General features: G+C 42.5%; 1 protein-coding gene across 2 annotated transcripts; it reads left to right on the top strand.

Moving 5' to 3' along the window:
• Positions 1–609: 609 nt before the first annotated feature.
• heatr3 (HEAT repeat containing 3) lies at positions 610–14,431 on the top strand. 2 transcript variants are annotated; one of them, XR_003983903.1, is made up of 16 exons: positions 610–901; positions 1,250–1,422; positions 4,381–4,468; positions 4,738–4,838; positions 5,167–5,276; positions 7,225–7,365; positions 7,565–7,851; positions 9,892–9,982; positions 10,189–10,343; positions 10,669–10,751; positions 10,922–11,058; positions 11,286–11,374; positions 12,500–12,643; positions 12,712–12,888; positions 13,093–13,455; positions 13,486–14,431. XR_003983903.1 is itself a non-coding variant. In XM_030415294.1 (15 exons), exons 1-15 carry the CDS (start codon positions 761–763, stop codon positions 13,204–13,206), a joined length of 2,031 nt encoding a protein of 676 aa, XP_030271154.1. In that variant the 5' UTR covers positions 610–760; the 3' UTR covers positions 13,207–14,431. The 2 variants fall into 2 exon arrangements, 1 of the variants encoding a protein (XP_030271154.1); XM_030415294.1 differs by having other exon boundaries at positions 13,093–14,431.
• The last annotated feature ends 411 nt before the right edge of the window (positions 14,432–14,842 follow it).

Here is a 14,842-nt window from a genome sequence, read left to right as displayed (position 1 = left end):
CCTTTGGTTTATGTGATTTTTGGCGTACACTACACAAATCTTAAAGATGTTGTATTATGCTTTTAGGGTTTTGCTTTTCCTTTTTATTGTGTTATTTCCACCCCAGCTGACATTTGGCGAGCAGAAGGGTTGTCTCTGGATAAGTCACCAGTTCATTACAGGGCTGACTTATTGGGACAAACAACATTTCACGCTCACATTCACACCTACGGACAATTTAGAGTAACCGATTAATCCAACTTGTAAAAGGTCTGCTCAGCTAAAAGGTCCAAAGTCCACAACAAAGGGCGTAACTCTTTCTCACAGTAAACACTGCTTGAGACGCCTTGTCTGGACTCGAGCCTTTACTTCTGTAACTTATGTACGTCACAATATAACAGGCGTCTAGCTAAAATAGAGTTCAAGACACTGAAAACAGATGCTGAAGTAATTCACCATATGAGAAAAATAATGTGAATTTCTTTAGTATGTAAGTATGTACATTTTCTCTACTAAGACCCCCAAATAAGAGCAAGAACGTGAAAATAAGCATATTATGAGCTCTTTGCTGTTTTTTGCATTTGTTTTGCTGTGTCCGTCGTTTTGCGACAGTTCCCTCCGCTTTCTGTCAACAACGAGCGCTTTACGTCAGAGAACAATCTTCCACATGGCCTCCGACCAGGCTGGAACCGGAGAGTGTTTTCTGACGGGGGTTGGTCGGTCTTGAATGTACAGAGAGATTTAAAAAAAACACGCAGCTGGCACTTTAACAGATATTAAAATGGGTAAAAGTAAAACCACTAAGTTCAAACGGCCGCAGTTCAACAGCGTCGGGCTGCCGGCGGTCGTTGTGAAGGAAGCCGACCTGGAGGAAGAGGAGCTCGGGGATGAAAGCTGTCCAGCTGCGGAGCTGCTGGAGAAAGTATGAACACACTCTCAACTGGATTTCTCACCGAAGTTACTGTTTTTAAGCTGTTGGTTGATTATTTTATATATATTTTTTCCACAGTATTTTAATGAATAATTGAACAGGAAGACAACCCTTTATTGATTTAACCATGTTGATCTGTCTGTTGATTTGTATTAACTTTTTAATGTGTGATTTCTTAGTTGGACGTGTCATGTTGTTGTATATGGTTACATAATGCAAGATGCTCCACATTCTGGTGCTGGAGAAGTTGTATCACATCATAAGAGCTCTAGAGGACGTGTGAAGCTGCTCAGTTTATATAGTTGGTGTGATGTGTTTTGTGTGTTTGTTTCCATCCAGCTGCAGAGTCCCAGTGCAGATGTTCGGGAGTTTGCATGTGCCAGCATTTCCCGGGTGGTGCAGCAGAGCCAGACCATCCCAGGTTTCCTCCAGAGGGACGCTGTGAGGCGCCTGGGGCCCATGTTGCTGGACAAGAGCCTGAATGTCAGAGAGACGGCCACTGGAGCGCTCAGGTGAGTCGGTGCGGCCTACAGAGGTCTGGTTGTTTACCAGAAGCATCATGAGGGTTTGGAATCATCCCGGCATCAAGATGTGCTTTTGGCATCCACAACAAGTTTCTGGCAACTACATTTAGCTGGCAGAGCAGTCGCCCTCAACAGATACAAGATGAAGGTTAACAGGAAAATACAAACGTGCGTCTTCGGGTCACAACATTCAACACATGAAAGTCATCAAGACGCTCTTGATTAGACTTTATTCACAGCAGACACTGTGACAAACATCCAGGTGGAAGTGATAACATTAATGAAGGCTCGGTTCATTTATAGTACCAAAATGTAACTTGGTGGACAAAGATAGTTGGTTGTTGGGTCTCATCCCCCGAATCGTCAGATACTGACACGTTGGGTTGGACGCCAAACGATTGATTGTCTTTCTCCAGGATGTTACATTTTGTTGCTTCAAGTGTCAAAGTAAGTAATGCTGCTGACAGCTACACTGGAACACTTTATATAAGAAGATTTTCTGTTTTGTTTGATGTGACACAAACTCCTGCTGCACTTTTCATGCTCTTCCACCGAGTGGCAGTCGGTTACCTTCCAGAAAACATGGCAACAAAAGTAGTGGGGAAGAAGGAGACGAGTAGTGAGCAAACATGGATGTGAAAGCACAGTTTAGATATCTTGTAGTGTTTTATGAGGAAGGAAGTGGTGGCACAGAATAGGAAAACGAAAGTATTTACAAGAAAACACCTTTTAAACAGCATCACGATTTGACTGCTGCACTGAGGTACAGTTACAGGTTTTGTGCTTTTAGTTCTAATAAACTTCATTAAAATAAGTAGAATCTCAATAATATTACTGCGTATGACTGTTTTTACACAAATGTGTTTATTCAAGCTGTCATTCAGGCCCAGCTTTGATTTCATATTGAGAAAGCTTGACGCTGTTGCAAAGGCAGGACGGTACTTTTATCTAGTGACACCCAGTATTTCTGGAGATATAATGAGATATTGTGATTGTGATATAATTCACGATGAGGGGATTGGATCATTTTTTCACATTTAAAATGTTCTTGTTCTTCATCAATCTTCATCTCTGCAGCAAAACATGAAAATATTTTACTGTCACACATTCTAAAAAAACATTTTCACCTTCTTGCAGTTCGGCTATAACTCTTTGTCATACTGCAATTTAGATTATCGTTCCATATATTATGCAGCCTCGATGCCAAACCATGCAGATATTTACATATTTGAGTGTTAAAGCCATTGATTTCTAGTCCCATTATTTAGTACCTGCTATTTTTCGTTTTTATATTTTGTCAATCTCTGGGTAGATTGCAGTGGATTCAGATCAAAAGTTATTACTGATGTTGGGATAAGCAGCACGGGCCACTATTGGTGCCAGTTTCTAACATGCATCCAAAAACCTTAACCACTTAAGGAACACCGTTCCAACATAGGAACACCCTTCACTAAACGAACACCCTTCGTAAAAACGAATAGTTTTTTTGCTAATGGTTTTAAGCATCAGATCTTAACGGTATATACTCACTGTTGGAAAGCTGAGACTGTTGTGATTATTTTAAGCCCAAAAAAGTTATTTCCGGACCATGTAATAGCCTTCTAAACTCACCATGACACAACATTAGAAAGAGCCCTCTACCGCAAGAAGCAAGAATGCCTACATACCTTCGGAGTGTTCCCTTTTTCCACAGCTACAACGTCATGCCACAATTTTTTTTTTCATAGTTCGCCAAGAGTCCATAGAATGGGAATATCCATGTCATTTTACCCAAAACTAGCTACAAGTGTCGAACCAGCAAGAAACCCTGCAGGGTCTTAGCTTTCATTTGAGACCAAGATTATGTTTCTAGGTAAAGGGGTTCTCAAGTTATAAGCCTTTGAATCTCAGTAGGCACTCTTGGAAAAAAAGGACCCAAGCAAAACGTACAGACATGCCTTTAGAAAAAAAATTGTGAAAAATCAATTTTTTAGTCTTATGACTTTAAATTTTGAGTGTAGCAAGCTGAGACCTGTGGCTATGGCCTTATTGTGTCTGCTGTGTCCATAGACATACCTGAACCCTTATTTCTTAGTCAGTTTATTGACATTTGAATTGGACGAAAACCAAAACGTGTGTTCCAACCTCTGTAACTCTGTGTCAGTATGTCATAGAATCACACTTACACTTCTAGAAAAAAACTTGAGGGTGTTACCTTTCCAATGGTACCAAGCACTGAGTCTCAAACTGTGTGGGAGCTGTCATGCTTTTAAATTCGGTATGTCGTTTTGGAAAAAGAACCTTAAAACAGGGGCGTTCATTAAGAGGTTAAGGGGAAATAAACACGGTATTAGAAACAGCCTGTCGCAGCTCAAGACAAATAACAAAAGTTAAAGTAAACTTATAAAATTATGAATATAACAAAAAATGTTTTAAATGAGACGTAGAACCCTTTATTTCAAGCAATTAAAACCTTTTTCATATGTAATTTTTCAGTTTTTCAACCAACCACATCAGCGTTGTATTGCACAGCATTGTGGGTATTGAGCACAGACGTATTTGTCACGTTAGTTCGACAGGGGGCGCCATGCTGCAATAAAAGTTCTGGCTGTAAGAGGAAGAAGAAGAAGGAACGATCTGTTTGTTTTTCATGATGTGATGCTTTGTGTTATGACTTACCCTGAATAACCACCCCCAAACAATAACAAACAGCATTTGACAACAGTTACACAACAACGATAATCGTCGTCACCGTCGACGCCTTAACAGTCAACACTGGTTTTTGTGTCAGAGTACGATCCTGACTGTCCTCCTTAAGGAACTCTTAAATCAGGTTTCATGTACTGGATAGCAAAATGAGACGGTTGCTCACACACACACACACACACACATAACCAGCATCCTTGACTGCGAATCTCCTCCATCTAAATGATGAGTGTGTGTCTGGGACTGCTCTCTGCCCGACAGGAATCTGAGTGCATGCGGAGGTCAGGAGGTGTGCGAGGACATGGTGAAGCACGACGTCATGACTCCTCTGACAGCGCTGCTTAGAGAGGTGAGACTCCGCCACCGCTTTTAGCTCACCCCATCACTTCAGTTCCTCTTCATCAGCAGCTGTTGCAGAGCCGGCCGCGGCATCCAGAGCAAAGACGATCGCCGCTTGTGATAATGTGTGCACCCACACTCCCGCACGAAGGACCACAAACGATATTCACCTGAATTAATTCCAGACTGAAAGCCTTTTTCATAATATAGAGTTAATATTTTGAATATTTCAGGATGCATAATGGCTCAGTTCACACCTGTTTTTTTATTTATTAACAGTGCTGTGCTGGTTTTGAGAGTGCGTCTGCGTCGACGGCCGAGCAGAAGAATGCAGTGGAGGATGTCGCCAACGAGGCCGTGAACCTACTCTGGAATCTATGGTGAGCCGACTCGTAGCGCAGGCTGGTCGGTGTTTTTAACTTTTATTGCGATGTTTTCACTGCTGTTTACCGCGGCTCATTCCATAGCTACATGCAGTTTCTCTTCTATCATTCTGCTGCTGTTTGTTCATGCAGGCTCATTATATTCTTCACTCCATAGTCCAGAAAATGACACACTTTGTTCCTCTTATAATCACAAGCCCACCCTTTGTCACCCTTCCTGCCATTATCTGTGATTATTCCCTCCAACAGGATGCATTGTGTCTTTTCCGTGCACATCTGTTACTCGTGTTTTATCGCTCTTTCTCATGTCGCGTTGTGTTTCCAGCGAGAGCAGCAGCCAGGCGCTGTCTCTGTTCAACAAAGTGGGTCTCCTGGACGTGGTCATCCAGTGTCTGGAGCGGCACCCGCAGAACGTGGAGCTGGCCATATCTGCTGGTAGGTCGAATTAATACAGGGTTCGTACGGATGCTTGAAATCCTTGAAAGTGCTTGAATTTCAACGTTGTGTTTTCAAGGTCTGAAAAGTGCTTGGATTTTAGTTTAAGTGCTTGAAAGTGCTTGAAATTATAACTCTGTGTCTTGGCAACATTGGGATCAGACTGGGTAGTTTTCTTATTACAAGGAGAAATAAAATCAGTCTGTGTGTATCATCACACAGTGCAGCCTGGTAACAATAGAGAAGGATGGCTGACGAGAAGGTGAATTTGATGCAATTTGATGAATAAGCGAAAAGCTTATAAAAGTTTATGTCAAAAAAGAAAAGTACAAGGTGCTCTCAGGTCTCTTTTTGTCCCGGGGCAAGTTTACCTGAAGAACGTCAAGTGGCTTCCCTTTTTCTGGATAAAACTTTGAGTTCTCCTTTAATTTCTAAAGTTTTTGCTATCATGAAACATCATTTTAGATGTTTACAGCATAATGCAATGTACATAATTGTGATAAAAAGTGGAAAAAAATAATCATGAGTATATATATTCCTGTAGATATGTATTTTACCCCAGCGATAAGGTGCTGGAAATTTTTGTAAATTACCCTTAAAAGTGCTTGAAAAGTGCTTGAATTTGACCTTGAAAAATGTGTACGAACCCTGTAATATACTGTTAACTGGTTGTCACGATTGATTTCAACGGCGTCTGAATTCTGAAACGTTTCCTGTGTACGTCGAAACCGCTGGATGCCGTTTACATGTGATGTAACAGTCTTGTAGCTCTAGTTGATATCTTCCTCAAAGGGTAATTTAGGTATTTTTCAAGCTGGGCCCTGTTTTAACACGTTTAAGTGACTAATGCGAGGCAGCTCAATGCACGTCCACTAAAAGTTCTCGTTTCTGCTGCTGAACTGTCGACCTTCATGCTTCAAGAATGAGATTGTTTTTGTTTAACCAGGAAGAGCCGCTGTGTTGCTCACGCTAAAGCTACCGCACTCCCTCTAAAAAAATAATCTGATCACACTTCATTCAAACGTGACAGAAAGCAGAATGTCGCTCAACACCCTCTCGGTTTGTCTTCTCACTGAACCAACAGTCTCCACCTCTGGTTTGTTGGAAATGAACCCTCGATCCCGCCGACGTCGTCACATTTAACACAGTGAATTCATTTTGACCAAACTGTAACAAATACTGAACTAATGGCCTCATTTTTATATGCAGTATGTTGTTACCATTCATAGCTATTTACAGCACTATGTGTTGAGGTGTTGTGTTATCCGCCGACTTGGCTTTTTCAGGGCTGATACAGATTACAACGATTACAAGATTGCTTTTAAATCATTCATGTAAGGTACTTTGTGATTTTGCATCGGGGAAAGATGCTACACAAATAAACGTTCTAGAGAGAACTATACCTGATATCTGAAACCAATAATCATTTGTTTTTAAGATAAAAATCTTATTTTCCAAACTTAGAACAGCCACTGATGGAATGTAGATAACTACAGTTTGCCCAAGTATTCCAATTAAGTGCAACTTTGAGGTACATTACTTCAAAACTTCAATTTTCTGCTACTTTATACCTGCACGTTACTGCATTTGTTCAATAATTTTAGTTATTATTGTCTTAATTTGTGACATGTAAGGAGAAGTGCCTTTTCAAATGTATTTATCGGCAATTGGACACAAAGAATATCGAAACGAATAATCGGAAAAAAGCTGAACATCGGCCCTGATAATCAGCTCGTCCGATAATCGGTCCAACTTTAGTTATGTGTGACGTGGGAAACCCTTTTGGTATGATGACTATGTGTAAATGACGCTGGCACGCCCAGCTCTGTAATGTATGTGGCAGATTACAGGAATGACTTCATGCATGTGAACTGAACTGGGGTTGTGATTGATGAACCGAGCTTTGATGAACCAGTTCTAAAGTCTCTCCTCTTTGTGTTGGTCCCAGCCCACTGTTTGCACACTGTGACTGAGGATAACCCAGAGCTGCTGTGCAGCCTGAACACTGCTGTGCTCGGAGTCCTGGAGAATGTGCTGCTGTCATCTCAGCCCGCCATGGCACACACCCTCCTCAGGACGTTGGCTGCAGGTACACTTTGTCACTTCTTTTTAGGGAAGTTGCCGAAAACCGGGACTTGTTAAAAGTTTGAAAAAGTTGAAAGTGACGTTTAAAAAAAAAAAGAAAAGTCCTCTGTGGATGTTGCTTATGCATTCAAAGAACATGAACTGCAACTGATACAGTTTAAATTAATATCCTGATCTCTAACTGTGCCCGCTGCGTCCGTCAGGCACACTGTGGAACATGAAAGGCAGCCTGCCTGCTGCCCGTCAGGCCCAGACCCTCAACGCTGTGGTGGCCAGCCTGTCAAAGTGCTTGGATCTGGACACAGGTACATTGATACCTGAGCTCAGACAAGCAGAAGAGGTTCGTCACAGAAACGCTCCAGCTGCACCGGATGTAGAGGAGCAGGCTGTGGAGGAGATGGGTCAGGTGGAGGAGGAGGAGGAAGCGCCTAAACACAAGAGGAACGGAAAATCTGCGAAAGTCGATAACGACTTCTCTGACCTCTTGCCCGTAAGTGATATCTGTCATGCAGAGCTCCATGTGTCGGTGCTCCTCTTCATGCGTACAGCAGGTTGTGGGCCTCAGTGACCTTTGAACGCAGTATAATGCCCTCGTCGGAGAGATTATGAGTCCTGTTTCACTGTCGGTTGCATGTTTCTGTGCAATCGCTGTTATACTGGCTGATAATGACTGATTGCAGATCTGTATCAAAATCTGTGTCATGTCAGCTGATGAATAACAAAACAATGCGGTAGTTAAACGGCGAGCAGTGTCTACTTTACAGAGTTTGTCCTCCAGACAACACGGTTCATTTCACATCATGGTCGCACATCTTTCCAGTGAAACGGTTCTCGGATGTTAATCATTTTTAAGGCCGATCGCAGTCACACTTTGTTGTCAGTCGGTGGCGGTTGGTCAATAATTGGAGGTATGATGCTGACCCACATATCATGTAATGAATAAGAATCACATAGACCTTCTCAGAATAAGATTTGAAAATTTTAAATGGGCAGTGTAGATTAGATTAGTGAGTAATCTTTAATAATAATGACTGAGAACGTTGTTCGCTCCTCTACAATATAAGAGAGCAGCACCTAGCTGAGTGACACACCACCAACCGAAGTTGTAGCAGCAGAGAGTAAGAGTGGTAGCTTGGACTTGACCAGGCAGATATCAAGACAGAGAAAGATTAGTTTTTATTCAAGGAGCTGGTTTAACGAGGATTTTGGCCAACTTTCCGCAGCGACGCCAAAGCGTGATTTGTGCCTTCACCAGCCGAAACTGGTCTGGATTGCGTAAATGCTCAAAGAATCATGTCATTTTAATCTCATTCACTAACAATGAGATCCATTCAGAAATATCACAAATACCCATGTTAAGACTCTGTCTCAGGTAGGTTTGAAAGACAATAAATAGCAACGCGTTCATACATAAACGACAGATTAAACCGATTCTTAACAAGTGTATAAACTTGCCCTGGTGTGGTTTATTTTTAGATCGAACCTCCAGGGTGTACTGTTCGGGAAAACTGGAAGCAACTAAAGATGTATTAACATGGATTTTACAGGATTGTGTAACACAATCCTGTAAAAGCCACGACAGCAGCCGTGACAACTTTGGAGTCCTGCTGTTGGCTGACTCTGTGCCGGCGGGAGGGCATTTTGGATGGACATGACTATAGTCCTTATTAACACTGCAGTCTGCGCTGACATTTAATTTGAAGTTGCTTTCAACGTCTTTTTATATGAAGTGTGTCTAATTGCTACTTTTTGCTACGATTTCTTTACTCGAGACTTTTTCGGGACCTTTTCTGAAAACCTTTCCTTACAAGTTATGTACATGAGATCTTTCCAAGGCTTAAACTCTTGTGGATAAAAATTGCGATGACAACTAAATGATGCAGGGTGGGATATGTATCTCCGTGATCCAGTTTTGTATTTCAGAAGTGTGCGTTGATGCCAGGTGAAAAGGTGGCGTATGAGTCACCCTGAAGTGCAAGCCAGACTGACAGAGCAGACAAACTGTCGGGTTGGGAGGGGGTGAGTTCAACTGGGGACTGACTTCCGGCTTCCACCACCCTTCTGACAGTCCCCTAGTCTGACCTCAGCGAGACAGAGCTGTCCCCCTCATCTCAGTCGCATTCAGAGCCCCAAGATTGTTGGTGACGCTCCAAAATACCCTGTAATATTGTCGGTTGCATAACGGGGGGGTTATATCAATCCAAGCGTTGTTTTTTCTAGTTTAGCCGTCTAAACATGGAGGGCATTTCTGCGCCACGACGCTGCCAAACAAACCCAAACACACCCAGGAACAGCTGTAATCAGCTGGCCGAACAGATAAGCTCTACTTAAACCTCATTCCTTCAAAAAAAAAAGTGACACCCTCGAAGCGGGTTTCACTCGCAGCACAGTTCAAAAGTGCTTGAGTACATCTGTAGAAACCGATCTCTCCTACGCAGTGGACAGCTGAACTCAGACTGGGCGATAACTGTGCTAACATCCATCGTTTTGTTAGGCTGTTGACTCACATGGCTGCTTTGCTTTTGTCCAGAGGGGCAAGGAGGAGCTGAGGGAGGCAACGGCCTTGCTGACAGCCCAGCAAACGTCCTTGGAGATCATCGTCAACATGTGCTGCTCTGACGGTGAGTGTTGCGGGCACGGACAGCAGTGCTGACCCCCGGGCACTTCGCATCAACATCATCTCCTGTGACACCGCCACCCAGTATGTGTTTGCATATCGGAAAAGGCTATTATAACAACAAACGCGGTAACCGACTTCACTTACGCGCCTAGAAAAATCCGTTGCTGTTCAGCTGTCGATCAATTCTCTGCATGTGTGCCTGTTTAGACCCTTCCGACGACGAGTGGGAGGAGGAGTCCAGCAGCGACGAAAGCGACATGGGTCCGGACGGCCTCTGTGACGGAGTGTCCAATCTTATGTCTCCTCTGTGTTTGTCAGCGGAGGTTCACGGGGCTTTGATCAGCTACAGCATCCCTGAAAAGGCAAATACCTGTCTGCTTCATCGACAACACCTTACCTGACAGTTTTACGACGAAAAAAAAAGAGTCTCTCACAGTGCTAGAATGTCGAGATAAGCGTGTGAATGTCATTTTAACTGTCATTTTACTCATCTTTGCTGTAATTAAAAACTCAAGATTTGGTTTCTGATTGATGTGTTGAGCCCCACCCTGCTTCTACCTGAAGCAAAAGTACTAAATTGCTTATCTGTGCAGTTTCATAGAGATCTGAGATCTGCACCTTTATGCCCTCGTGCAACAACATGAGGATGGTCCTGGTAATATCTTTTTTTTTTTTCTCCTCAAAAAGGTCCTCAAAAAGACAGAATTCCCCAGGAAAGAAGCCATGGACGTGTGCCATCAGAATCCCTCCTGGAGAAGCCTGATAAAAAAGTAATCCTCTCTCTTCCCAGGTCTTTCTTTAACTAAACTCAGATCAAGATATCTTCTTCATGTGATATTTTTTTTTTAAAGAGGGAAGCTGTTTTATCTCCTTCACACAGATTTAGTCTTGGATAAAATACCTCTGTGACAAAAGCGACCTTCTTGTTCGATTCCTTTAGGATGCAGCGCGTGCAGTCCCGGGCGCTGACGTGCCTCCACAGCATCCTCTCCACCATGGACGCCGAGTCTCTGGGAGGAGCGGCGGCCCTGCAGGGAGCGGCACAGCATCTGTCCACGCTGGTTTTCGGCGCAGCAGGTGTTGCATTCATGTCACTTGTAGTATTTCTTTGTTAAGCTACAAATAATACACAGGGACACGGGCATGTTGCTAACTCTGGTCAAGTTTAAGTCAAGATTTGGAAAGAAAATTGTGGTGAAATGTGAAAACCACAGTTAAATGATAGGAGAAAGATGAATGTGCATGTAATACATCTGATCCATAGAAACTTTTATGTTAAATAAATGCGATTTGATTGTTTTCAGAGATACCGAAAGACGAGGAGTTCCTGGAGGCCGTCATCAGCGCCATGCGGTCTCTCTTACAGATGATTGCCTCCAAAAATATCTCCCAGGTACAGAGTATACCCCAACTTTGGCCTCTCCTTTGCTAAATTTAAACATTTGCATCTATGGGGAATTTAAAGGGTCACTCCAGCTATTTTAGTATTGAACTTAAATGAAGTTGCAAAGGGTCACAGAGGAGACGGAATAAAAGAGAAGGGAAAGACTGGTCAGAACATGAGCAGCTGTATGAGTCGAGTTGAGAAGATTCCAGCTCCTACATTTCCCACAATGCCACTGAACACCTTCAGCTAAACTCATGCGATGTTGGAATTATCAGAGTAATGTTTTTCTGACTGGTCGTATTATATAGCTGTTGCATCATTCCCTTTGAGCTTCCCTGTCACTTAAATCGTGTTGTTTAAACGCCCTTAGCGATGAAATGCAAATCGGGGTTTCTTTTGACAGCCATGTTGCTCCTACATTCCAACATGATGCACACAAACACACCAAAGTCAGAAGAATGACCTCTGAGCTCGTGAATGCAGCACGCCGCTGTGTTCCAGTCAGGCGTTTGGAACCTCCCAGTTGAATCTCCAAACTTTTTGAAGCGTTTCAGATGCTATTAAATTCCCTAACGCATCCTACGACTCTCCCAACGGGTGCTGCCATTTTTGTAATGTCAGACAGCCGGTTTTTCATGAGTCTGGGTAGATGGATTCGAGTTTACAAGTAGGAACTCCAACTTTTGAGTGGAATACTATCGTGCCTTTTCTTGTGGGAGGTGAGAATTGTTTCGAGTTCCAAGCTGTCTGAAACGCAGCTAAAAGTCCTGCCTGGCTAAATGTCAACACCTTTCATACATCACACCTCCAGTTTGTGATGCCGGCGTTCTGTCCGCGATGACATCATCAGGTTTTCTTTCTTTTTACACTTGGGAGAGCTCCTATAGAGCCACAGAAAACATTGTACAACTGTTTGTACAGGCTGAATAGCCATCCCTTTGTCAAGACAACGGTGTCAAATCAGTGGAGGGCCCCTTTAAGCCATTTCCATGTTTGTTGACTGAACGAAAGGCAACACAGAACTAGACTTTGTCTTAAAAAAACGCACTGCCTGCTCACATTAACTGACGTTGACTGTGTTTTATTTCGGACCGCTCTATATCTGTGCGTTTTGCTTTTTCTTTCCGTTAGTGTATGACCCCCCAGCAGCTGATGAGCCTGAGCGAAGCAGCCACCCGCTGTGAAGTTGTCAGCGTGAGGGTCAACGCCGTCGCCATTCTGGGCATCACCGGCAGCACATTAGCCAAAGAGAAGGGCACTGCTGAAACCCTACAGGTATAACGTTTCTCTTGTCTTCCCCCTCTGAATATTTGTTCTTCCTCTAAGAAACTCTGCTCCCGCAGATGATCGGTAACGCCTTGCTTCAAGTTGCCACGAGGGATGCCGACCTGGTTGTGAACGGGGAGGCCCTCGACGCCCTGTTTGATGTTTTCGCAGATGGAGACGAGGCGGAGACAGCTGCTAAAAACATCCAGTTACTACCTGCGCTGAAGGCACTTCAACCTGTCTTCAAGGCCAAGGTACCAGAGACTTGTTTCTTCAAACTGAACACAGTTTTGTTTCTCCGTCTTACAGATGGTGCTGCTTACCAGAGATGGTTTGATACCATTGTTTTCCTTTTCAATACATATTCCGATACCTTAACTTGCATATCGTTTCAAACCGACAGACATTCTTTCTGATGTGAAACGGCTTCATAACAATTTCTTGTCTTTTTCTTCTAGATTCGCAAAGAGGGAAGAGGCAAGTACAGCCCTCAGCAGCTCTGCGTGCTCGACAACATCAAAGTGAACCTGCGAAGATTCATCGGTTATCTGGAGAAGGTGGTGAAAAAATGAGGACTTGCCGTGCTTCACGTTATGAACACTCGGACCTGGTTTGGACCGATATGCAAGCAGGAATATAAAATGAACCAGAATATGGTTGTAAAAACCATCAAGTATTTATTATATTGGTAGTAAACCATTTGTTTTTGCTTGGTTTCACTGTTAATATTCTCAAAAAATAATGATTTACTTTTGTGTTGTAAGAAAAAAGGGTGATATCTTGAATTAGTTATTAGTTACTGCGCGCTGCAGTAAAGAAAGGTTTTTATTTTTGCTCCCTCAGTTGGTAAGTGTCATTCAACCCCAAATTAGTTTATTTTCATGTCCCCCAGTAACATTTTTTTAAGAGATCAGCTGACACCAGGTCACATGTGTATCCTTTTTATTGTGTCCCATGTTTCAGTGGGACAAAAACAGATATTTGCAGTTCGGCTGCAAGGAACAGGAAGCAGAGCTGCTAGAAATCACAGGAGAAGAGTCGCTACTTAATGAAGTAGAGAAGATTTTGTGTTACGGACATTGTGTGATTTTGTTAAGACAGGATGGGCTCTCTAACTGTTCTGCCTAAAGAGAAACACATTTCCTATTATTACAGTAACTTTCTAAGCTGAAAAAAGTTTGGTACATTCACTGCCAAAGTTTCTACTACAGTAAAATCTACTCTGCGCTTTAGTTTTTGACACATATATTCATTCTCTACCTCTGCCTCTCTGTGCTCCCTTCACCTTCCATCTCTCCTGTTCTGCCTTCTGGTCAGTAACATAAAGTAAATGCTCAGATTGAAAATAGATTGGGTCACTAACGCCGATCACTTATGATGTTTAATCAGCAGCCAAAAATGGCTTCTTCAGCCAACAGTCCTGTTTTACAACTGTGAAGGTTTTGAATATGTAAATCCTGGATGGTGCCATTTTTATTTTTGCACCTGATCCACAGTTTCATCTTGCTTTGAGTGACGGACAAAGTCGTCGCGTTTACTTTTATTAATGCAGTTCATGGTAAAGATTGAATGTTTACTTACACCCACGAATGGCATTTTAATCAAATGTCAGTATGAGCTGCGTTATGGTTCAGAAACAGCTTCCCTGGGATTATACAGCTTCTTGGGGAAATGTAAATAAAATTGCATATCATTGATTAAAAAAGGAAAATGTCAAAGATTCATTTGAGGGAGAATATGTCATCAGGCTGTAAAATGAGCCCCTTTTTTGAAATAAATCCTGATTTCTTAAGCATTTTTCGAAGTTTGTGTTTTCCTTTTGTGTCATTTAACAGTTTGGTGTCCTCACAGGTGACAACGTAGCTCAAGTAGATGGTTAATATTGACATTTCTACATTTGAATTCCTTAAAAGTACATTTTAAAGCATTGTCTGTGATATTAGTAGATTGACAGAAATATAACACAAAGTTCCGCTTGCTGAACTTGCTCGCTGTCATCTTTTAAAATCTCCTTGTTTAAGCGTCTGAAAGTTGGGGAGGTTTTGTTTGCCACAGATAAGCCGCTTAAAAATGTCCTCCTGGGAAATTGTTGGGATTTTTTTGGAAAGGCATTTTCCGAATACGCCCACAGTGAATTTATTGTTTGTTTGCAGTGAAAGTACTTGTTAGAATTTTTAGTGTTACCTGAGGGTTTTGATAACACCTTGT

Source organism: Sparus aurata, chromosome 4 (genome assembly GCF_900880675.1).
Source record: "Sparus aurata chromosome 4, fSpaAur1.1, whole genome shotgun sequence".
NCBI classification, from domain to species: Eukaryota; Metazoa; Chordata; class Actinopteri; order Spariformes; family Sparidae; genus Sparus; species Sparus aurata.
The sequence above is the reverse complement of the archived record's forward strand: the minus strand, read 5'-3'. Positions and strand labels throughout refer to the sequence as shown.